This window comes from Manis javanica, chromosome X (assembly GCF_040802235.1).
Source record: "Manis javanica isolate MJ-LG chromosome X, MJ_LKY, whole genome shotgun sequence".
NCBI classification, from domain to species: domain Eukaryota; kingdom Metazoa; phylum Chordata; class Mammalia; order Pholidota; family Manidae; genus Manis; species Manis javanica.
In genome coordinates this window covers 57,636,090-57,661,343 of record NC_133174.1, presented here as the reverse complement: position 1 = coordinate 57,661,343, position 25,254 = coordinate 57,636,090, and the positions used below count along the sequence as shown (strand labels likewise).

Below are 25,254 nucleotides of genomic sequence, written 5' to 3'. Positions count from 1 at the left end.
TGAATGTTTGCTTCCCAAATCCTTGGGGAATTTAATCTGTGCTCTACTGGTTTCAGTAGCTTATGCTGTGAGGGTGAGGTGATCCTTTATTAAGAAGTACACAAATATATATATTGGTAGTCTTCTCTTTTCTCACACTAAACATAATCTCTTACACATTGTCTGACAGTCCTGCACTGACCACCCTATATATAAGAGGGAAGTGACTCCTTTTCAAACCCCTTTCCTGAGCTGGACTGCAGAAGCTAGAACAGGAATGCTGTCATCTTCTTGAAAGAAAACCTCAGTGTACTGAAGCCACACAGAGCCAAAGTATGTTTTCTGCCCAGATCATTTGAACACATGGTTGCTTTATTTTATTTTTTTATATTTTTTATTAAGATATCATTGATAGACACTTATGAAGATTTCACATGAAAAACAATGTGGTTACTACATTCACCCATATTATCAAGTCCCCATCCATACCCACTGCAGTCAGTGTCCCATCAGTGTAGTAAGATGCCACAGAGTCACTGCTTGTCTTCTCTGGGCTACATTTTCTTCCATGTGACCTCCACATGCCAACACATGGCTACTTTTTGAGGGTATGACCCAAGAGCTGGGGGCATGTCTTCTACTGCAGAAAGTAGGTACCGTTCAGGGTCACTTGTGCCATCCTCCTCCTCCACATCCAGTTATTTAATCCGCCTGACTACAGGCACCTTACTGACCGGCAAAGTGACCATCATGGCACACTTACTGCTTCAGATAGTGCCAGGTGGCACAAAGCACAGGCAGCATATGCCACAGTGGTCTGAGGGCAGTCCATTTAAGAGTAAAGCTATAGCCTGAGCTGTTCTTCCCCCTAAGGGCTATTGCAAACAGTCCTCTGAGACTCAAGGCCCTGGCCTCAGGTACACACACAAGGATGGCTTTCCCAGTACTTTCTGGTTGCCCTCATTTCTTCTGGCCAGGACAAGGAAGACCAGTAGATGGGACAGGTATGGTGCGTTCATTTACAATTCTAGTTCCTGAAAACAGTGCCATGTGGCAGGGCAAGTCCTGGCTTTTGTGCTCAGTCCTTGTAAAGCAGAGTGTTGGGTTCACAGTGCTCATGCACAAAGGAGAAAGCAAGCTCTAGCCACTCTGGGCAGCTTGTATGCTGGGAAGTTTACTGCCCAGAGCAGAGGGAGATGATCAGAGTCTCTCCATAAGGCCAGGAACTCATAGCTGACACTTTCCTCACCTAAAAAAGGCAGCTGATACCCATATTTCTGCACAGGTTCGTTAATAGAAGGGACTTTATCATTTGTTAAAGAGAAATCACACAGCTATTGATTATACAGAGCCATTAATCAGTACTCATTTCTTTTCACTTAAGAAATTGGAATACACCATGATGAGGATGATGATATCCAAACACGATTGCTGGCTCATCATCTGGGGTACAAATACACAATTGTTTTGACACTTTACTGAATGCAGAGCAAGGTTAAGTGTCTTCTTCTCCAACGATGTACAAAGCTGAAGCAGAAGCCCAGGGAAGGGAAAAACCATGCAGCTTTCCTTGGCAGGGAAGATAGGAGTCCTTGCAGTCCCGTCTGATTGTGGGAAGACTAACCCATGTTCTGTCGGTTGCCATAGCCCCTAGGGTGGGTGTCCTTCCATTCATCCCACTCCCGAGCTCTGTGGAGTGTCAGCTTATCGTCTTCCTCCTTCTGTTCCTGATTTTCCTGTTGCTCTACTACAGTGAAAAAACAAGAAAGCAGGGTTGAGAAATAGAGGGAATGTCAAGGGCCTCAGCTTCCTCCTGCACACAGCCACAGAAAATGAGGACAAGGAATAGAGCTAGCTGCCTACCCTGCGGCCAGAACTGGGGACAGTACTTGTACTACTGAACAGATGACATGTTAAGTCATAAGGAGAAAGGATGCTCTGAGTGGTTTTCACAAGAAGGCAAAAACATTGCCCCTTGGAATGCATTCTATTTTGGGAAACAATTCTTGCTAAAACGGCCAAACCCCCTGCCCCCTTCCCCAACAAAAACCAAAAACACCAACCAACAAAACACCAGCAGACCAAAACACTAAACTACAAAATGTTCACGATTTCATGATCTGCATTAGAACTGCAGGGAGGTAGCACTGCAGGTGACTTTTCCTCCTCCGTCCATTTCTTTCATTACATTAGTTTTACCACTGTGCATGTGTGTGTGTAATTGGAAACTGCAGGGCAGCTGGACCTACCAGAAAGGAATATCTGTTATTTTGTACATGTTTGGAACAGGGTCTGAAGTCGAAATGGCACTTGTCATGTAGTGTACCCCCAAAAGAAATTTAAACCAACAGCTCCCTCTCTCTCATGGTAACTTTTTTCCCCCTTTGTGAGCACACCTTGGCTACCCTGAGTTTGCCTGTGAGAAATACTCTTGCTACTATGATAAAGAATGAAATATGTGGGGATCTGATCTAACAGTGTAGGCAGCTTGTATTCTCTTTTTTATAATCTTTTTATTGTGAAATAAAAAATACTGGAAATCACACAAAATACATGGAAGTTAAGTTTTCATAGGGAGGCTATACCTTTATAGCCTTTACTGGGCTCAAGAAATAAATCTTGTTCCCATCCCAAAAACTTCTCCATGAGCACCTTCCAAATCACAACCCTCCTCTCGCCCCACAGGTAACCACTTTACCACCTTTCATAGTAGTAATTTCCTGGAGGTTATTATAGCTACATATGTATGCATCCCTAGACACCAGAGTTGTATATTCATTTTTGACTCAACAGCCTTTAGTAGAGTTGTGCAACTATCACCATAATCCAATGAAACAAAATTCCTATCACCCCAAAAGATCCTTGTGTCCATTTATGGTTAATTCCCATTCCTTACCTCTCCCCAGCCCCTTGAAATCACTAATCTACCTTCTGTCTATAGATGTCCTATTTCTGGACAAATCACATAAATGGAATCAAGCTATATATGGTCTTCTGTGTCTGACATCTTTCACTTACCATAACGCTTTTGAGGTTAGTCTTGCCCATGTAAAAATATCTGGGTATCTTTTTAATCTACAGGTTCCTCTTCCATTTCTTTCTTTCTCTACAAGTTATCTATTGAGGAAACTGGGGAGTTTGACCTATAGTTTCCCAACATCTGGATTCTGCTGATGGCATAGTCATGAGGCAGTCCAACATGTTCTTCTGTATTTCTGCAGATTGGCAAGTGGATGCAGAGGCTAGATCTAGGGCTGACTGCTTTGGCACAATTACAACTGGTGCTGTGTTAGCTCATCAGGTGGCACATATCTGTGTCTCAGGTGTTCTGATGTTAGCAGCCGCTGATGTTCAATACCTAAATACATTAATTTTCTGGGGATTTCAAAAAGTTGATACTCTTACTTTTAGCATTTCTTTTTTTTAAATTAACTAGAACACTGTCTTGCCAATGGGTTTCAGCCCCAGGCAGGTTCACTATGGATTCAATATGACCAAAGAAATGACAGCAGAACGTTCTTGGGGCAAAAGCGTTTATTATCTGGCTTGTTCTCCCGGCAGAAGGTAGAGCACTAGAGTTACCTCTGCATCTAATAGTCTGCAGGTCTGTAATCCTCCGTTGCCTCTGTCCCTGCACAGCTGTCCTCTAGGCCTCTGTCCTCGGTGCTGCCACCACTCCAGCCTCATCTCTGCTCTACTGCAGCCTTGCAGCCGTGCCACTGTGTCACCCAGAGCACTGGGCAGGGCTCTTCATATAGCGTCAATAACGATGTATTGCCCACATGTGTGTAGTGAGTAGCCAACCAGGGCCAGGTGAGAATACTGACCACAGGAACCTTCACTTTATCTACAAATGCTTTTAGAAAGATTTTCTTCTCCTCATCTACTACTATTTGGTTACCCAGAAAAAAAGAGAAGCTCAGTGCTTCACTCTTTCATTGTATTTTCTTCTCAAAGTAATAAATTGGTTCCCTATTATCTCCTGAAATCAAACAACTTTTATTCTTAAATACAATTATGAACTCATGGATTTCAATATATTTGATGGGTTTCAATCACTTGCAATGATTTCTAAAAATATTTCAATTAGATTTTTAATTTTAGAATAGTTTTAGATTTACAGAAAAACTGAGAAGATAGTACAGATGTTCTTACACATCCACATAAAATGTTCCCTACTGTTAACACCTTACATTACTGTGGTTTATGTGTCACAACTAATAAACCAATACTGATATATTATTAACAACTTAAGTCCATTCTTTATGCAGATGTCCTTCAGTTTTACCTAATGTCCTCTTTTGGCTTCAGAATCCCAGCCAGAATACAGTACATTTAGTTCTCCCTTCTCTTGGCTGTGACACTTTCTCAGACTTCTGCTGTTTTTGGTGGCCTGGACAACTTTAAGGACTATTCATCAGATTTTTTGCAGACTATGCCTCAGTTTCGGGGTGCCTGGTGGTTTCCCGGTAGGCGACGGTTTGGGGTTTTGGAGGAGGATACTACAGAGGGGATGCTTATGCCAACATGACTTATCACTACTGATGTTGGCTTGGATCACCAGTGTTTGCAGCGTTCCCATTTGTAAAGCCACTCCTCTCTCCTCCTTCCACACTGTGGTCTCTGGTAGCAAGTCACGAAACAGAGTCCATGCTTCAGGGCTGAGGAGGTATGGCTCCACCTCTTCAAGAAAGGAGTATATACACAGATTATTCGGAATATTTCTGCAAGGCAATTTGTCATTTCTCCCACATTTATTTATTTAACCATTTGTTTCTGTTACTTATAGACCCATGGATATTTATTTTATTCCTTGTGTTATAATCCAATACTGTTATTTTCCTGCTCAAATTCTTTCAGTTTTGGCCAGCAAGAGTTTTTTCAGCTGGCCCTTGTGCTCCATTAACAAACCTCAATTCATCTTTTTCCCCACAAGTTCTTCTTTATTTTCTAGTACTACACGATGCTTCAGGCTTATCTTGTATATTCCCCACCCTAGCCCTAGAATCAGCTATTTCTCTACCTGGTTCCTTTAATTGGGGAATGGTATCAGAAACCACAATTTGGCCTCTGGATGTGCTTATTGCTGCTTGCAATTATCCCTTTTGAGGCCAAACTGTCTCAGGCCAGTGGAAACATCTTCAAATTGGCTTCTGAGTTCTTCTGGTATGACTCTAGTAGTTTTTGAAAGCTTCTTCCCTATCTTTTATGACAAGATGTTCCAGGCTCATCTTGTGTGTCTTCTGCCCCAGACTGGGAATTAGCTATTTCTCCTAAGACATACTGGCTGCTTTTAATGGGAGTGGTTTTTGAAGACAATAGTCTGGGTTACTAGGTATGCTCTTTGCTACTGGGCTGGTCATTGTTTCTAAGTGTTTTCAGTGGATAAAGCAAAGGTGTGTGTGTGTGTGTGTGTGTGTGTGTGTGTGTGTGTGTGTGTGTGTGTGTGTGTGTGTGTGTGTGTGTGTGTGTGTGTGTGTGTGTGTGTGTGTGTGTGTGTGTGTGTGTGTGTGTGTGTGTGTGTGTGTGTGTGTGATGTGTGTGTGTGTGTACTTTTAAATAAAATATTTCTCATGAGTTCATATTCAGGACTACAGGGTTGTTTCATTTCTAACTTAAATTTTGAATTACATCTGTATTCTTCCACATTAAGTCTTGGTTGTTAAAGACAGAGGACAATAGAATATTTCATAATTACCCATTTTTCATACTACACAGTCTTGGAATAACTAATATTATCACCAATTACTGAAAATTGTTAATTTTTTTGAATATGCTTTCCCCATTTAAAAAAGTAATTGTGCCAAATATATGTCATCTGAGCACTGAGCATATTGGCATTACTCTACTCTTTCCCTTTTAACCCTCATTTAGTCTTAGTTCTACAAGTAACTATATGTTTTAATACTCACGCCCTGTCCTTATGTCAATATTTCTCTGATCATTTTGGCTAAAGCTCATTCTGTAGCAAATTCTCAGGAAGGTATCATGGGAACAGTATTTCCTGAGTTTCTGCATGTTGATAAATGTCTGTATGCTTTATATTTAAAAGTCAGTTATATCAGATACAATGTCCTTGATTCACATTTTTTTCTCCTTGAGTATCTTAAATATGTTACTCCATTTTCCTCTGGCCTAAAGTGCTGGTGCCAAGAAGTTTGAGAGTGATCTAGTTTCCTCTATAAATTATCTGCTGCTTTTGCTGAAATGTCCAAGGCAGTTTTACTTTAAAGTCTAATAATTTTATCTAAGAATGTGTCTTGTTGTCTTACTATGCTGATAGACAGTGACCACAATAGAGGTGAGGACTTGATAACATGGGTGTATGTTGAAACACTGTATTATGTGAAGCCATCATAAGATTGAATATCAATGATACTTTAATAAAAATAATAAGAATCAGCAATCCATTTTGCTAAGAAATAGGTAACAGGATATAGCATTGGCTATTTCAATACTGTTTTCCTAAGATTGGTGACCTTTGGCATGCTTTTCTTCAAGCAAAATATTTAACATTTGAACATCAGGAGCTAATGTTTTATAAAAAATTCAGATTATGGTCTATCTTGGTGAGCATACCATGTGCATTTGAAAAAAGGTGTTTTGCAGATGTCTGGATATATTCTGTAAATGTTACGTTAAGGTGGCTGCTACTGTTGTGCAGATCTTCCACGTCCTTACTGATTTCCTGTCTAGTAATTCTTTTAATTACTAAAAGACAAGTTTTAAAATCTCCAACCATGGCAGATTTATTTCTTGATTTAACTGTCAATATTTTCTTCATGTAACTTGAACCTTGTTATTAGACACAAACATGTCCGTGATTGCTATGTCTTCCTGATAAAATACCCCTTTTATCAGTATGAAACCTCCTTTTTTATATCCAGTAACAGATAAAAGTCTTGAAGTCTACCTTATCTGATAAAGTAGAAAATCCCAGTTTTCTTTTGCTTACTGTTAGCATAGTACATTGTTTACTATCTTTCTTTTAACCAATCTGTGCCTTTATATTTAAAATGCATCTCTTGTAGATGGCATGCAGTTGAGTCTGATAATCACCTCTGATTTCTAATTTGAAGGCTTATTCCTTTTACATTTAAAATGATTACTGATAGGGCTGAACTGAGATCACCATTCTATTGGTTTTCTATTCATCTCATCTATTTTTTGTTCTTCTGTTCACTTTTGGTGTTATATATTCTATGGGTTTGGAAAAATGTATGACAATATGCATCCACCATTATAGCAGCAGAGGTTCACTGTCCTAAAAATCCTCTGTGCTCCACCTATTTATCCTTCTTTCCCCTCTAACTCCTGGGCAAGCACTTATCCTTTCACTGTTTCCATAATTTTGCCTTTTCCAGAATGTAATATACCTGTAGCCTTTTCACACTGGCTTTCACTTAGTAATATGCTAATATGCATTTAAGGGTCTTCCATGTCTTTTCATGGCCTGACAGCACATTTCTTTTTAGCAATGAATACTATTCCACTGTCTGGATGTATCAGTTTATTTCTCCATTCACCTACCGAGGACATCTCTTGGTTGCTCCCAAGTTTTGGCAATTATGAATAAAGCTGCTATAACCATTCATGCGCACGTTTTTTTTGTGTGGACCTAAGTTTTCAACTCATTTGGGTAAATACCAAGGAGCATGACTGCTGGATCATATGCGATGAGAATGTTTAGTTTGTAAGAAACTGCCAAATTGTCTTCCAAAGTGGCTGTACCATTCTGCATTCCCACCAGAAGTGAGTGAGAGTCCCTGCTGCTCCACAACCATGCCAGAATTTGGGTGTTGTCAGTGTTTTGGATTTTTTGGCCATTCTTATAGGGGTATAGTGGTATCATTATTGTTTTAGTTTGCAGTTCCCAAATGACATATGATGTTGAAGATCTTTCCATATGCTTATTTGCCCTCTGTATATCCTTTGGTGAGGTGTCTGTTTAGGGTTTTTTTTCCCATTTTTTAAATTGGGGTGTCTGTTTCCTTATTGTTGAGTTTTAAGAATTCTTTGCATATTTTGGAAAACAGCCTTTTATGAGATGTGTTTTTTGCAAATATTTTCTGCTGGTCTGGGGCTTGTCTTTTCACTCTCTTGATGCATTGTGTTTTAAGTGGTTGCTTTAGGGAATACAATATTCATCCCTAACTTCCCAGTCTATTTAGAGTTAATATTGTACCACACAGTAGGCAGCCTCAAAGATGGACTCCGGTGATCCCAACCTTTCAGTATTCATATACTTATGTAGTCCCCTACTATGCTATCAGGATCGGTCTACATGACCAATAGAGTATGACAGAAGTTATGGTATGTCACCTTCAACATTAGGTTATAAATGAAACTGAGGTTTCTGTATCTTCATTGTTCTCTCTCAGATCATTCATCCTGGGAAAAGGAAGCTCTCAAGCTGTGAGCAACCCTATGGACAGACCTATGTTGGGAGGTCTCCTGTCAACAGCCACATGAATGAGTGAATGAGCTGGAAGCAGATCCTCTAGTCTCAGTCAAATTTTCAGAAGACTGTAGCCCCTGCTGCCAGCTTGACTGCAACCTCAAGAGATCCTAAGCCAGAACCACCTAGTTAAGTTGGTCCTGGATTCCTCACCTTCAGGAACTATGTGAGACAATAAATGTTCATTATTTTAAGTTGCTAGGTTTTAGAGTAATTTGTTACATAGCAATAGGTAATATATTTTATTTCACACAAAATAACTTCACATACAAAACAAGTTCCATTTACCCTATCCTTTTTGCTGTAGCTGTTAAATGTATTATATATATATATGTACATTGTAAGCCCCACAGAACAATATAATAACTTTTGCTTTAAGAAGTCACATGTAGTTTTAAAAAGTTGGCAGGAGGAGACAGTCCTTTGTGTTTACCCACATAATTGTCTTTTCTGCTGTTCCTCATTCATTCTTGAATATCCAAGTTTCTATGTGGCATTCTCTTCAGCCTGAAGAACTTCTACCCATACCATAATGTTTTAATTATGCCTTCATTTTTATGAATATCTTCACTGGATATACAATTCTGGGATGACAGGTTTCCTCCTCCCCACCCAGCACTTTAAAGATGTTGCTCTACTGTCTCTGGCTCCCACTGTTTCTAATGGGAAGTCCGCAGTAATTCCCATCATTGTTCTTGTACATATGAACAAGAACTGGCTACTATCAAGATTTTCTTTTTCTCTGTTTTTCAGCTCTTTGACTATGATTTGCCCATGTGTGGTTTTTGTTATATTTAACCTACTTGGGGCTTGCTGAGATTCTGAAATGTAAATTTGTGTTTCACAGATTTGGGGAAAATTTCAGCCACTGTTTCTTCAAATGGCTCCTTTTCTTTGTCCTCTTCCACTGGTGTTCCAATTGTACATATGAGAGATCTTCATACATTATTCCATAGGTCACTGCAGCTTTGTTCACTTTTTTCCAATCTTATTTTTTAAATTGGTTAATTCCTATCAGTCTATCTTCAAGTTAACTGACATTTTCTCCTATCATTGCCAATCTGCTATTAAACTCATCTAATGATTTTTTTAAACTTCAGAAATTCTTTTTCAGTTCCAGAATTTTTGTGTGTATAGTTTCTACTTCTCTGCTGATATTTTTAATCTTTTCATTCAATATAGTTATATTTTCCCCTCTGTTGAGCATATAAATAAGCTGTTTTAAAGTCCTTGTCTGCTAATTTCAACATCTGAGTCATCCGGGATTGGTCTCCATTGACTGCTTTTCCTCTTGAGTGTAAGTCACATTTTCCTGTTCTTTTTTTCTTTATTATATGTATAAAAGTTTAGGATGAATCTCAGACTTTGTGAATGGTTGAATGATATGTTGTAGAGATTTTGAATTCTGTTTCATTCTTCTAAAGAGTATTGATTTTTCATTTTAGCAGGCAGTTTATTTATCTAGAACCAAAATTTCTCCACATTGGGCAGCAGCCAAATTCTCCATTCAGTTATTTTAGCCCTACCTAGGGGGTTTGGAGTCCATCCTGTACACACATAGCTTAGTAGTCAGCAGGAGATTTGGGTAGGGTTTAGAGAATTAGGGTTAACTCTTCCATGGTTCTTTCTTTTCTGGGCTTTCTTCTCACATTTCAGTTGCTACAGTCACCCTAAACTCAGTTCTCTTATTCCTCAACCAATAAAGTTCAAGTTCCTATCCAAGTTTTACGTGCTACCACATCACAGCAACTGTAGCCTGCCCATAGGTGAAAGGCTGTACAGGAAATCTATTGAAATGACTACTCTTTCTGTGCTATAGTGGAACCAGCACTGGAACTGGAATTTTAAGGCCTGAATTAAAATCCCAGCCTGGCCACTTTCTAGCTATGTTGACTTTGGCTAAGTCAGTTCTCAGATATTGTTTCTTCATCCTAAAATGGGGATAAGAATGTCTGCTTCATGGGTTGTTAAGAGGATCAAATGAGATAATACACAAGACAAGGAAACTGAGGCTCAGAGGAGCTAATGTCCTATCTACTGAGTGGTAGGGATAACTGGTTACTCCAGGTCTGTTCATGCTTTTTCTGCTGCACCATATTGCTTCTATCTTTCTAATGACGACCCTCTCCACCTTTTCCTTCCAAAGACACCTCCAAGTACCTACTATGATCTAATTACCAAATTGGGCACCAAGAGCACAGTGAGTCAAAGTCCCTGCCGTCCAGAAATTCCAGTATGATTCCCTTTTCTAAGTTCACTACCTTCCAGTCTGTGTCTGCTTTTGGTCACTCTCAAGTGCCTTCAGATAGTTGTTTTGTTAAATTTTGCTCAGTTTGTAACTGTTATTTGTAGGAGGGGGGTTGGCCTGATAAACTTACTCTGCCATTACTAGAAACAGAACTGCTACTGATAGATTTTTGGTTTTGCTATTAGTTGCTCAGTCTGTTTTTATGCCATATTTAGATAGATTAAAAAACTATGCTTCCACAGCCCCCATCCTCCCAGAATCACCTGCTATTTATCTTAATAATAAATGTAAGAAAATATTGCCTAGAATCTTTCTATTTCTCAGAATCTTTGTCCAGATTACTTCTGCTCCTAAAGGGCAACAATTCCTGGTATGAATTAATTTCTAGGGTGTAAGGGACCAATAGTATAACTATTTTCCTTCTACCCCTGCATACCTGGTGTTGCCTTGGCTATTCCCTGACGTGGTAATGTTCCATATTTCTGATGCTGATCATACCAGTCATTCACTGTCATAGATGCCAGGCTTGGGTAACCAGCTCCAAATACTCTGTAAGAATCACACTACATTTAGAAAACTAAACATAAATAGCACTTATGGTTGTCAGAAGGGAGGTGGGTAGGGGGATGGATAAAATAAATTAAGGGGATTAAAAGGTACGATCTTCCAATTAGAAAATAAATAAGACAAGGATGTCAAGTATAGCATAGGGAATACAGTCAACAATATTTTAACAACTTTGTATAGTAACTACACTTGCTGCGGTAACTATTTCACAATGTATGTCAATATCAAATCACTATGTTGTACACCTGAAACTGATACAGTATTGTATGCCAATTATTCTTCAGTTAAAAAAAACGAATAGCACTATTAAAAAGTCTCTTCTTTTTAGTGACCAAGCCTGGGTCTGTTTCATCCTTGATTACCTACCCAGCTATTTTGAGGAGTTATGCACACTGCTGTGAGGATCTATAAACAGAGGCATCCAGGAAGAGGCATTAAAGTCAAGAGCTTTCATGAGAAAATAAATAGCCCAGGATCATCTCCCAGTAAGCAATTCCAGAGTCCCATGTCCCCCAGAGCAGTGATGACACCATAGGGTGTCTCAAAGGTACACAGAGGAAGGAAGCTCTTCTGCCACCCTGAGGAAAAGCAGCTCAAGAATTAAATCAGCAATTATGTCCTTTTGAGAACATAGGTGAATGCTTTTCAAGTGAGAATTCAAAGTGGGAAACCATTTTAAAGTACACAATTCTCCATTAGATTCCTTTCTTCTGTTTTATTTATTTGTGTTAAGTTTCTTTTGAGCCTATTTTTAAGCTCAAGTTTGTGAGGGAAAAATGTCTGATGAAGACAGAAAGTGCTGGCAGAGTAATATTCCTTTTGCAAAAGAGTAGCCCCGACAGGTGAAGCCATGACCTTTTAACAATGACCATTCTGTCTGTCACTCATGTGCTGCAGCTAAACCATAAAAGCAGGGAGACTGCAAAGGCAGCCCATATTTTAGTAGTACCTACTTGGCTTGGTCGATGTTCCGAGTGAGAATGAAGGGTTTCATCAGAGGCCTGTCCTGACGAGATGAGTCAGAAGTTGATGCCTTAAAAAGGATATTAATTATCAGGAGTGCATTTGCCATTTTGCCCGCTCCACTATGAGGCTCTTAAGTATTCAGGTGCTTGAAAAGCCTCGGATTCAAAATTCGCTCACTCCCTATTTATCAGTTTCTAAGCTACAGCAGCAGAATATTAATGGTGGAGGTTGCTTAGCTCTCCCGAGGAGGCCCAAGAACCTTACGGAAAAGGGAGGAAGAGAGCTCTCCCAGGAATCATATCAACCACAAGTAAAAAATTCCGTGGCTTTAAAACAGCCCCCTCCAAAGAAGAAGATTCCAAAGCCTTCTTCTACATTCCATCTAAATTCCTTGAGCTGAATTTGAAGCCCCTTTCCTCAGCCTGACCTTCAGTGCTGAAGGTGAATTATTGAGATCCTTCTTCTAAAACCCCTTCTCCTAATGTGATTTTACTACTAATTGTCAAGAACCCCTAAGGCATTTTAGAAGTTGGTATTCTAAATGCAAGGAGGAAGAATGAATTAGTAGTTTTCATATACAGATATACAGAAATGTTTCAAGGAACCTTGGCTGTCCAGGGACATATTGAAAGTATGACCAAAGAACTGTTGCCCCCTTGGTTCTAGCTCTGTCACTTCTAGAGCCAATTCCAATACCGTAAGAGAGAAGGGGGCAGGGGAGGACCCAGAGGAGTACAGCCTCAAAATGCTTGAAAGCCACTCATCTGGATATACTCAACAGGCCTTATGGCCTTAGAATACTGTTGATTCCTTGAGCCTTTAACTAGGTTGATGTTACCCTGAGGCAAAAGCTCCTGGGCTACTTAATTAGTACAAATCACAGTACGAAGAGGTTTCTCTGAGGACTTAAATAAATGCCTGTGCCTAGCTGATAAATTTAACTCAATTCCTGTTGTACTTTGAACCAAAAATTAAGTGGCAGCAGAAGCTCCAAAACAGGGTGACAATCTTCAAAATAGTCAAAGCTGTGTCACACCAGGTTTTATCAGTATACCCCATATTTTGTGCATAGAAATGGCCTTGTGTCTCATACTCAGACATCAGGATGTGAGTGTATCATCGTGTAAGGTTAGATTCTGACTCCTCCCCACTCCTTAACATACTCCCTGACCTCTGGTTTTTCTTCTCTCTACTCTGCTCTCTCCTCCAGTTTCACTTTTCTTCTCAGTTCCCACCTTAATCCTCTTCCTCTTGGTTTATTACACTCAAGCACAGATTTTAAAGGCCTACCTCCTACACATTCCTTCAGTAGTCATGACTCCCTACAGCCAAAAGCAGCTTTACTTCAGCAAGGTCTCCCTCCCGATTGCATGTCACAAAATTACAAATGACTAGAAGTGTGTTACAGGTTACAAAGTCCCAGGCATGAACACTGCTATAAGCTAGAAAGAAAGCTACCCTACTGCATCTTCAGCCTCCCTCCACTACTCTTAACAGAAGAGTGATTTTATGGAGACTTGGAATGATTTTAATTTGATTACCCTCCTGTAGAATATCAAATCTCTTGACAGTTGCTTTTTGAGCTATATAGGAAGTGACCAGGCTTACCTCTTTTGAAGAGTCTTTTTCTTTCAGGATCTTTATCTCCTGGTCAATGCTCTCAATCTCTTCAAAGCTGATACCAATCCACCTTCGGAGGTGAAGGAGGTAATATTCACGAACATGCTCATCATCTGCTTGACCACTTTCCACAGCAGATTTCAGCACAGATAACCTATGCTCCACCTCCTTCTTCTGCTTGTATCTGTTCCACAGAGAAGCATTACCCATGAACTTAAAAACAAAGTGGCATGTCTTCAAAAGAAGGCCAGAGTAAGATTTTTCCTTTGCAAATGACCAGCGGTTGGTATGCCAATTTCCACTTTGGCAAAAATACAGGTTCTATATCCTAGAACTTGCCACCAAGGCAGTTCCCTCAAAACCACAAGGCAAGGAAGGGATCAGCAGGGGCTGAGAAATACATTCTGATGTCAGAAAAATATAGAAGTTACCTGATCTGAGCAACTCTTGCCATCATCTTTAGAGATGGAAGTGCCTTAGTAATTTATCACATCAGCCCTTAAGAGAGCTTGGGTGTTTAGTATCAGACAATGTCTGCCTGGAATTACAGCTTCAAAGAATCAGACTCTCAGGGGTCATTTGCCTGCCACTGATGCAGCAATTCCTTGTGAAACAACCTAAAAAACGATCATCTCTTTTCTTCTGGACAAAACATTCCCAGCTTTACTGACTCATATTAATAGAAATTAAAGACTCATAGCCACCCTGGTTGCCTTCTTCAAGATGCATTCTAGTATGTCATCTATCATTCCAAAAATCTGTACTGAGTGCCTACTGTGTGACAGGCACTGTTCTCAGCGCTGGAGACACAACAGTGTGTGCAAGAGAAGTCTCTTCTCTCCTGAAGCTTTCCTTCTAGTGGGAGCAGACAGACAAAACAAACAGATGAGTCAGTTGGTGAAGAAGCAAAGAGCAAGACAAAGAGGATGGAACGATGGTGTGACAGCTGGGCGCTGTATGTGTAAGGTGACCAGGAAGAGGTGACATATGAACAAAGACTTCAAGGAAATAAGGAAGCAAGCCATGCCAGTAACTGGAAGAGTGTTTTAAGGGGGAAAGCAAATACGAAGGTCTTGGGGTGGGAGAGTACCTGGCCTGGTGTGTTCGAGAAACAGCAGGGAAGCCAGCATGGCTGAATTTCATAGAGTGAAGGAGAATGATAGGAAATGAGGTCAGAGGTAGCCAGGGCCATAATCTGTAGAGCCCTGTAGGCTGTAAGACCCAAAATATCAAATGCCGTATTTTGAGTGAAATGGGAAAACCTCTGGAAGCTTTTGAATAGAATGTGGCCTGAACAGAATGATGCAAGAACTTTTTATATATGGATCTCTCTGGCTATTGTGTGTAGACTGTGGGGGTTGGGAGGCAAGGGTAAAAGCAAGGAAATCAATAATTAGGAGGATATTGCCACAATCCAGGTGAGAGTTAGAGATTTGAAATAGGGAGGCTGGTGAGATGTCATATATTTAAAATAAAATAAGAGGATTTGTTAATTTATTGGATGTAAGGGCTTGAGGAAAAGAGAGGAGTCAAGGAAATACTGATTTCTAAGAGAAGTATCTTGAAATCTGTCTAGAACCCCACTTTGGACCTCTAGCAGATGCTCTCCTGCAGGTGTTGATCCAAATCTGGAGTTCTTAACCTGAGGCCCATGGGCAAGCTTGGGGTGGTATGTCCTTGAACTACTGAAAATTTTATACAGAATTCTACATGTATGCATTTTTTTTAAGCTGGGGAGAGGTTTTGTAGTTACTAACCAAATTAACAATAAAATCCATGACCCACGAAGTCAAGAACCACTGCTTGGAAACATTCTTATTATAAAAGCTCCTGGGCTTCTCTAATCCTTTTACCAACAAGTGGGCACTTTATATAGTGTTACAAGTAACTGTCACAGCATCATCAGAGATAGCTTTCTGCACGAAACACTACAAAGGTCAATTCCTAGATCATAACCACTATTGCAGGGATCACGTGAGAACATTTACCTCCAGTTCCACTCATGACCCCACCCTCTGTACTGGATGCACCTAAATCAGGAAACAAAACATATGAGGGCCTTAGAATGTATCTACTCCAGGGTGAGTTCTGGGTTGGTCTATAGTGATTTGATTAAGGCTCTCATTCTTCCTTCCTGGTCTCTGCATGCACAGTCAACCACACTCTGGTCTTTCCTTTTTCTCTACTTCCTTGCTCCTATGACTTTGTGCTTTGTCGTCTCTGGGACTTCAAGCTCCTCAACTCCTGTGCTTTTCAGCCAGTGTTTTTTAAACCTTTTTGTCTTAGCAGAAGAATGCTTTCATCGTATAAGAGCTTATTTGGAACTCCAATAAGTAATAAACAGGTAAAACTCACCTTGGTTAAATCGGAGGATAGCTCCCAACATCCTCCTACCCAGGCACTGCAGTGGATGCTTAAGGTTCCAAGGAAAAGATTTGAAAGCCATTGTCCTAGGCCTTCATCACCACAGTGAGCCATTACACAGACACTCCCTATCACCCTAAATTCCCAATACCTGTCAACCTTCTGACTCTGGGCAACTTTCACCATTCCCTTTTTCTGTTCCCAACCTGCTGAAGAGAGCTAACTGGTTAGTAACAAATTTATATCAAATGAGTCAACCACAATTTCATGTTATGAAACTTTGGTTAAGTAGTCACTCTTATTCAGCTATCCTTTTTGTTTGTCTTTTGTGGATTCCTTGCCACCATCATGTTCACCAGATGGCCAGCCAATATAGAATTCAATTTCCTTCTTTACCTTAAAATCTCTGTGGCTTCACCTTTCCTCTTACCAAGGCAAGATCTTTCCATTCCACTTTTGTGGTCCATCCTGCCCCAACCACATTCTCCAGGCCTCACTCTTACCAGTCATCCTGACATTAGCAGTTACAATTTTTCACTCCACTGGTGCATTCCACCTTTCCTAGAAACAGCTTCCCTCATTCCATGTCTTATCTTTTCAAATGACCCGTCTTCTCTTTTCTATGCTCTAGTGGAAACAGCAATAGAACTGGGAATTTGAAGACCTGAGTTTAAATCCAAGCCTGGACAATTACTAGGTATGTGATTTTGGACAAGTTGATTCTCAGAACCCATTTCCTATCTCTAAAATGGGGATAACAATATCTGCTTCCTGGGGTTGTTAAGAGGATCCAATGGAACAATACACATAAAGGGCTTTATAAGCAGCAATGTAATATAAATATTGTTAGCCAATGAGAAAATTGAGGCTAGGAGGGGCTAGATGATACCCCATCTATTAAGGGGTAGAAGTTGGTCACCCCCAGGTCTGTCTGACTGGAAAGTCCAGGCTTTTTCTGCAACACTACATTGTTTACATCTTTCTGATGACCATTCTACCTTATCAGTCCTTCCCAAAGATCAAGTAGTTAATATTATCCAACTACTGAGTTGGGCACCAAGGATACAATGATATAATTAGGATACTAAGGATACAATTAGCCTGGTCTCTGACCTTCAGCACTTCCAAGTCTGGAGAATGACAGAAAGTAACATAAATGAAGTGCTATTGCATCTGAGAGGGGAGATAGGTAGGGAGAAGCTTCAAAGAGGACATGATATTTGCTCTCCCCCCTCCCCCCACCACCCGGCTTCTCTAAGTACTACCTGTATCCTGTGGAGATTCTTACCTCTGACTGCCCTTTCCTTCCTCTTCCTTCTCCCTTAACTTGCCCCAAGGTTTTATTCTTGGATTTTTTCTCTCTACATGTTTTTCTCTGGCAAACTATCCATTCCCACAAAAGCTCCTAAATTTTTAGCACCATCCACAAAACAGTCTCCTAAGTTTTAGTTACATATTTCCATCTGTCTATGGACATGGTTATCTAGTTGTCACTTTAGGACCTAAATTCAGTAAATCTAAAACTGGGCTCATTACTTAACCCAGCCTCTACTTCTCTATTCCTGTTAAAAGAATGGAGGGGCAGTTAACCAACCAGACTTACACAGTCCTCAAAAATGGGAACTAAAGGAAGTATGTGAAGAAACAGGTTTTGAGAGAATATACCATTTAGGTGTTTTATGTAGGATGGTCTCAGTATGGGGCAGGGGAGGGAGGACTTACACAAAGTAAATAAGAATCTGAACAATTTGTTTTCTAATCATACAAATTTTCCTTGTAAAAGAAGTATCTCTGATTGCGTAAACTTTATTTTTATCACTCCTTCCCACTTGAAGTACTACTATGACATGTTTTGTCTTTCTGCCTGTCTTCTCTTTCAGTATTCTACACACATCACTTCCTCGTGCAGACCTCTGACCATACACTCTTAGCTTCTGCCAAACCAGACTATCCTCTGTTCCCTGCGCATACCTCAAACTACTCGGCGTTGAGCTTTTACTCATATTGTTCCTCCTGTTTGTTGACAATAAATATTTCTGAAACACCCTCTGTATGCCAGGCCCTGTGCTAGGCATACCAGTGAACAAGAGAGAAATGGCTTCTACCCTCATGGAGCATATAATCTAACAGGGGAGAAAGACAAAGCCCAGACAGATAAATGAAGAACAATCAATCCAAAAAGAGCATGTACAAGACTCTGTAGAAGGAAGCAGCTGGGTCTGCTCAAAGAGCTGCATGGCCACTGTGGCTGGAGTCTAGTGAACAAAGTATGATACTTGATGAGACTGAAGACCATGTAGGGCCTTATAGTTAGCAGTTTGGCTATTTCATGTAAGAGATGCTAGCGGCCCAGACTAAGGTATGAGAAGTGGAGACCGAGAGAAACAGGCCATAAGATATACTTTGTAGCTAGAACTGGCAGGCCTTGATTGGACTCCATGCAGAGACTCAGAAGGGAGGAAATGAAGTAAACTCCTAGGTTTCTGGCTTAAACACCTGGGTGAATGGTGGTGTACTTACTGAGATGGTGAAGACTTGGGCATGGGGGCACTGGTGGGGATTAAAAAGCCAAGGGTTCCAATTTAGAGTATGTTAAATTTAAGGTGTCTTTGAACCATCCATGTAGGGTGTTGGAAGTATGAAGCTGAAGGTCAGGAGAGGGCTGAGCTAGCAATATAATGTGGGAGCCATTAGCAAAAAGTTATCTCGTCTGTCAGGCATTTAAAGATGTTCAAAGATTATGCTTTCTAGCCAAAGCAATGCAAATAAAAACAATGAGACCTTTTTTTGACTGCCCAGTTGGATTTTTTAAGTGTAAACATCCAAGACCAGCTCAGTGGAACATACTGTGAAACTTTGTTATTGTGGAAAGAAATATTAGCATCAAAAGTCTCAAAATACTCAAACCCTTTGATCTAGTCACTGCTCCATCTAGAAATCTATCCTAAGGAAACGTGACAGATGCAGTTAAAGATGTTTGTTTCAAACAAAAAAATCCATAAATAGCCTAAATATTTGACAATAAAAGATTAGCTTAGGTAATAATGGTACATCTGTAGGATGGAATATTATGTAACCATTAAACATCATGGTTTCAAAACACATGAGGAAATGCTCATAGTATGTTAGGTTTAAAAAAAGGATAAAAACTGTATTTACCATATTATTCCAAATTTATTAACTAAAATAACCATATAACTGGAAGGAAATAAATCAGGAAATTAACAAAGATCATTTTTGAGTGGTTAAAGCTTATTTTTAATTAAAAATAATTCTTTTGTTTTTCCAACTTTCTACATTGAGTAATTACTTTTACATACAGGAAAATATATAATTTGTAATTTTAACCATCCTTCACGGCTGACCTCAACTGCCATTTTGTTCTGAAACCTTTTCCTCATTCAACCAAATGTGACCACTCCTTGGTCTTTCTCCACAACAGTGTTTGTGTCTCTATGGCATTTATTGCCCCCTCTTTGCATATAATTATTTGGATACCAAACTCAGTGTTTAAACTTCCTGTTACATGCCAGTGGGCTTCCCCCATCTTACAAAGGATATGAAGTTCCACTTCATATCAGTCTATTCCATTTACTCAAAATTCATTACTGTCACTTAGGAGCTATTACCTATAATTTATTATTCCTTATGGCCCTTACCACCTGAAATTACATTATTATTTACTAGTTTATTGTCTGTCTCCACGAAAATAAAAGCTCCATGAGGGCATAGACTCTGTCTGGATCTCCATTACCTAGAATAGTTCCTGGCACACAGGAAAGGTTCAATAGATACTTGTTAAATGAATGAATGAATGTTTAGTTCTCTAGACTACGCCTCTGTTCAGAACCTCATGCTACCAGATACCTCTACTTGGATGTCTCCTAGGCACCTTAAATGCAACATGTCTCAATACTGAATGCATATTCTCCTCTTCCCTTTGATATGTTCTTCCTCTATTTCCCATCTTACTGAGTTCCACAGCCATCCACCTGAGGCAGAAACATGGACATTTTCCTTGCTGCCTTCTTCTATCCCACCTCCTACAACCAACTGATCACTAGGTTTTCTGCAAAGTAAACCCTCCTAAATAAATATACCCCACCCAACCTTCTGCCATTGCCATAGTGAGGCCTCATCCCTCTGTGACCTAACTGGATCTAATCTTCTACCGCACATTGTATCCTAACTCCTGCCAGAGTATCCCAGTTAAAATGCAAGTATCACCATGCTCTTTAAAATAAAAAAACAACTCCAGTGGATCCCAGTCACCAACCAAAGTTTAAACTTTTAGTGTGGCCTAATAGGTTAACGTTTACAGAACATTCACTATGTGTGAGATACTGTGCTAGCTTGCTTTATCTTATTTATGCTCCTTAACCCTATGGGATAGGTACTGTTATTACTGCAATCTCACGTATGAGGAAACCTGAGCCTCAGAGAGGGTGAATAAGTTCCCCAGGTCTCTGACTCCACTATCTGTACTCAACTGCAAAGAGAACAACAGCTGACTTTGAGGGCTTACTTCATCAGACACTGTGCTAAGTGCTTTGATGTATTTCTCTTTTAATCTTCCTAACTACTTCATGAGGAAAGACCTATTATTATCCAATATTACAGATGGGAAAATTAAGGCACAGATTAAATGGTGCAGCTGGAATTCAAACCCTTCCCAAGTTTCAGCAACAAGGCTGTTCCTTCACCTTCCTCACACCCCAAACTCTCCTTGGTGCTGGACCCTGCAATTCTTCAGCATTATTCTTTGCTCCTCTCCAGCAGCTCACTTGGTGCTTTAGCATTACCTAACAACTTAGAGTGGTTCCCCACCCTAGTACTGTGTTCATTCATGTGCCCATAGCTTTACTAATGCTGTTCCCTGCTGGCTAATGCCCTTCTTTTCTTTTCTTCTAGATAATATTCCTATTCTTCCTTAAACAGGTCATCACAAGAGTCACTTCTTCCAGGGAGCCTTTTCCTCTCCTTCTCCCTCTTTAGTTAGGTGCCCCTCCTATCTGCTCTCTCAATACCTTGTGTGTCCATCACATCATTTTATATTGATACTGTTTCTATGCCTCTTTTCCTCACCAAACTGTACATTCCTCCAAGGTAGAGGCCATCCATACTCATACAAACACCCAAACTCAGTTTGTATCCCTAGTGCTTAGCATAGTTTTTAAACATTGTGACCACTCATTAAATGTTTCTTTTTAAACTAAACTGAGAGTAACCAACTTGTCAAGGTCATAAAATGAAGCTGTGCAAGAACTATGATTAGTTTAGGCTGTTACATAATCTGTTAGAACAGAGCTTCTTAATCAATGGTATTTAAATGGACTACAGCTACAAGATACTGTGCCCTTCAGAGATATTTACCCCACTGCACCATATGAATACTGCTCTACTGTGATGTGGGAAAGACTGGGAGATGCTATGCTAAACTACACTGCTGCCGTTGGCAGCCATAGGGTGGCAGGCATCTGAGGGTTAGGTATGACCATCACAACAAAGGCAGAGGCTTCCTGAAATACTCGGGAGAGTTTGCCTTCACCAGGGCCGATGGTCATTAAGAACCAAAAGAATGATATACACCATTGCCCCCCGCAAAAAACATGCACCTCCTCCCGTCCTCAAATTACAGTTGTTGACCCACCTCTCTATTTTAGCCTGTCTTTGAGATGCCATGGCAACAAGGCTAGGATAGGCCACCGAGGAACTAGCAGTGTTACTTTCAGCTGAGTTGTTCTTGGTTTTGGGCAGCTTAAACTCTGCCACGTGATAGTTTTGGCACTGAGTTAAGAAATTTAAAAAGTGTTCTCGAGCGCACTGCAAATTATCTAGACGCTTGCTGGGGTTGACTTGTTTCATGGCGAGCGCTCCTTGAATTGCTGGCACCATCAGGTACTTCAGGTCGGTGGAAGGAATCTCTTCCAAATCTTCGTTTTGGCTGGAAAGAGCAAAGAGGCGGCTGTGCTGTGAAGCCTGGTTGGGCATTCAAACTCCCCCTTGCTCCCAGGGGGAGGAAAGCTGCTGGGTGGAAGTGGGGCAAAGGGAGGAGGCACGGGGAACAGCGGCCGGTTTTCTCAATGAAAGTGGCTGAGCAATCATAATACGTATGCAAAACAGCCTACACTAGGAAGCAGAGTTGTGGGGTATCAACTGTCAAGAAGAGCGGTGAAGAATATAAACAACGTACACAAGATCGCAGTGGCAGGTAGGAATGAAAGGCTCCTAGTCTGAAAGGTGCCCTCCACCCAGGCTCAATGGCTCCACCTTCGGTAACCATTATTTCCTTTTTCTTAGCCATTATTACCCTGTCCCCCATACCTGAACAAGTCGAGCTGCGATAACATTTCGGCAGCCTTGCTAAGGAGATCCAGCCCCTTGAACACTTTATCTTGGATGATCCGGGAACCGCTGGGTTCAGTCGCTACTTCCACTTCGTCCAGAAGCTGGGTGCTGGTTTCGAACAGCTCGGGGAGCCGCGCTAGCAGCAACTCGTTCCCCGCCGTTGCCATCTTGCGGGAGAGAGAAACGCGAAAAACTTCGCTTCCGGAGTCAAAGGCAACCTTGCTAAAGAAGAAGTCCGCAAGAGGGAACGAAACCGGAAGGCGCACCGCATTGGTCCAGAGCTCCACCGTCAGCAAAACGTCAAAGAACTCCTGGAAGCAGCTGTCTGCCGGCCCAGGCTACCGTTTCCGTAAAATCATTTTACCCGGCCCCCCTAGTTCTAGTAGTAGCCATCTGTTAAAACAAGCACGCTTACGCTGCCTTACGGTGTGCTCCTCGTCGCCCACCCCGCCTGGGATGTTCCGTGGGCTCCGAGGCCGGTTCAGGGTGGGCGAGCTCCAAGAGCCGGCCAGGAGCGCCCCTTACTGGCCGAGGCGCTCCCGAGGCTGGGGGTACCGGGGTGGCGGGAAACTCCGGCTGCCCCGTCTGGGCGCGCGAGCGCGCAGTGCAAAGAGCGCCCCCGTCCGATTTCTGTCCACCTACCAGCTAGAGCTCCGGGTGCCTCCCAGTCAATCCTCGCCCGCCCCCTTCCCTCCACGTCGCTCCGCCCACACCACACACATACCCATTTCCCCTCCATCCCTCCTACACACGGACACACCTCCGTCCTTTATGCCCGGTGCCCTTGGCGCTTCCCATTTGGTTACCTGCGACTCCAGCCACCCCACTTCCTTCCGATAGTTGCTTCCTTTGTGAAACCTTCCTTGAGCCCCCTCCTCCCCCCCACGCTGCTCCCCGCTCCCCTCATCAAGTCACAGAAAAATTTCATTCGGACCACTCACTACGTTGTTTACAGCTAGTGATTACAAATGTGTCAACCTTAACAGAATGAGCCTGATTAATTCTTGCACCCCTCTGGCTAGCCCAGTGCCTGGTACTTATTTAGTGCTCATTGTCATTATATGAATAGAAAATATAAGTGACCAGTTTGGAAAGCAGCCCAATTCTGCAGAACTGTGCTGTTCAATACGGTAGCCACTAGCTACATGGCACTACCGAGCACTTGAATGTGACTATTTAGAACTGAAATGTGCTGTAAGTGTAAAATACACACCAAATTTCAAACACTTACTACAGAAAAAGAATAAAAATATGAAAAATAACTTTTACATTGACTACATGTTGAAATGCTAGTATTCTGTATGTACTGAGTTTAAATATATTATTAAAGTTAATCTCACTGTTTTTTCACTTTTTTAATGTGCCTATGAGAAAACTTAAAATTACATATCAGGCTCACATTGTATTTCTACTGGAGATTAGATCCTCACAATTGCCATAAGAAGTAGGTGTTGTTACACCCTTGCTTTACAGATGAGGAAACTGACTCACAGAGGTTAAAATAACTGGCCCATTAGTGTGCCCTTATACTGGGATTTGAACCCAACTCCACTGAATTCAGATCTGATTCCAGAGCCCATGCTCGTAACCACTATACTATACTACAAAAGAGGGGGAAATTGCAGACCTAGTGAAGAACAAAAGAGGAAATGAACATGCAACAGATCTGTGCTAAAAAGTAAAAGGAAGTAAGATTGAAACAGGAGGCTGATTTACATTATGGAGCAGATGTAAAAATACAATTCCAGGAATTTGAAAGAAGAGACATCATTGCTTTGAACAATTCAATATAAATATACACTGATTGCCTTGGGACACACCCCGGGTTGTCCTAGGAGATTTAAATTATGCAGAATGTATACTGCTTGCACTGGGACATAAGTTTTTAAAGTAAATATATATTTAAAGTAAGTAGTTGAGAAGGAAAAAATTTATTTTCATGTTAAAACAACTAGAAGGCAATATAGGACAGTATATAATGAGGGGATATGTTATATTGGACAGGCTGTTGGACATCCAAGAAAAGACAAAGTCATTCTATACTGGGACTAGTTCAGAAAGCTGCTTAGATGTGATATGCAATCACAGATTTTCAAAGCTGGAAGAGGACCTCAAAAATCAGGAAAAAACTGAGACCAGATATTTTCTGGCTAAGTGATTTGCCTATCTGGTGTGATAAAGCCAGCGCCTTCTGAATTCAACTGTTTTTACTCCACAAGCTAAATCAGTGCTTTGCAAGGGGGAAAGGAAAGGGAAGCATAAGTGTAGGTTGAAAAGGCTTTTATAATCAGAGCAATAAATGAAGTGAAAATTTAAAAAAGGAAAAAACTTCCCAGATGATTCTAATAAACCTCCCTTTGCAAACCCTCCGTCTTCCCCCACACCCCCTTTAGAAGCTGCTGAGGAAGGGATGCTCTGAGGGATTACCTATCTGACTCTAGTAAAGGGAGCTTTCAGGGTCAGCCTTGGCCAGGAATACAAAGAAGAAAGATACTATTTGTGATGGAGACTTGGAACTCAGTAACTGTGAAATTAAAAATAACTCGTTTCTGCACATTTGCTTGGATTAAGACATAGCTTCATGTTGGTTGCCTAAGAGGAAAAAATACACAGAATTTGAATTTGGTAGAATTAAACTTTGTAAGCCATTTTTCTATGGCTTTCAAAATGACAGTCTTTATGGGACTTGGCAATTACTTTCAGA

At 40.9% G+C, this 25,254-nt stretch overlaps 1 protein-coding gene across 3 annotated transcripts; it reads right to left on the bottom strand.

Annotated features, from left to right (window-relative positions):
• Window positions 1-350: 350 nt before the first annotated feature.
• IGBP1 (immunoglobulin binding protein 1) lies at window positions 351-23,220 on the bottom strand. Of its 3 annotated transcripts, none has more exons than XM_017670834.3 (6): window positions 22,527-23,216; window positions 21,853-22,146; window positions 13,827-14,022; window positions 12,206-12,285; window positions 11,122-11,234; window positions 351-1,726 (listed from the first exon to the last, which is right to left on the bottom strand). In XM_017670834.3, exons 1-6 carry the CDS (start codon window positions 22,715-22,717, stop codon window positions 1,599-1,601), a joined length of 1,002 nt encoding a protein of 333 aa, XP_017526323.1. In that variant the 5' UTR covers window positions 22,718-23,216; the 3' UTR covers window positions 351-1,598. The 3 variants fall into 3 exon arrangements, with proteins under 3 accessions (XP_017526323.1, XP_073084247.1, XP_073084246.1); XM_073228145.1 differs by lacking the exon at window positions 351-1,726 and adding an exon at window positions 9,043-9,074 and having other exon boundaries at window positions 22,527-23,220; XM_073228146.1 differs by lacking the exon at window positions 21,853-22,146 and having other exon boundaries at window positions 22,527-23,217.
• Window positions 23,221-25,254: the final 2,034 nt, after the last annotated feature.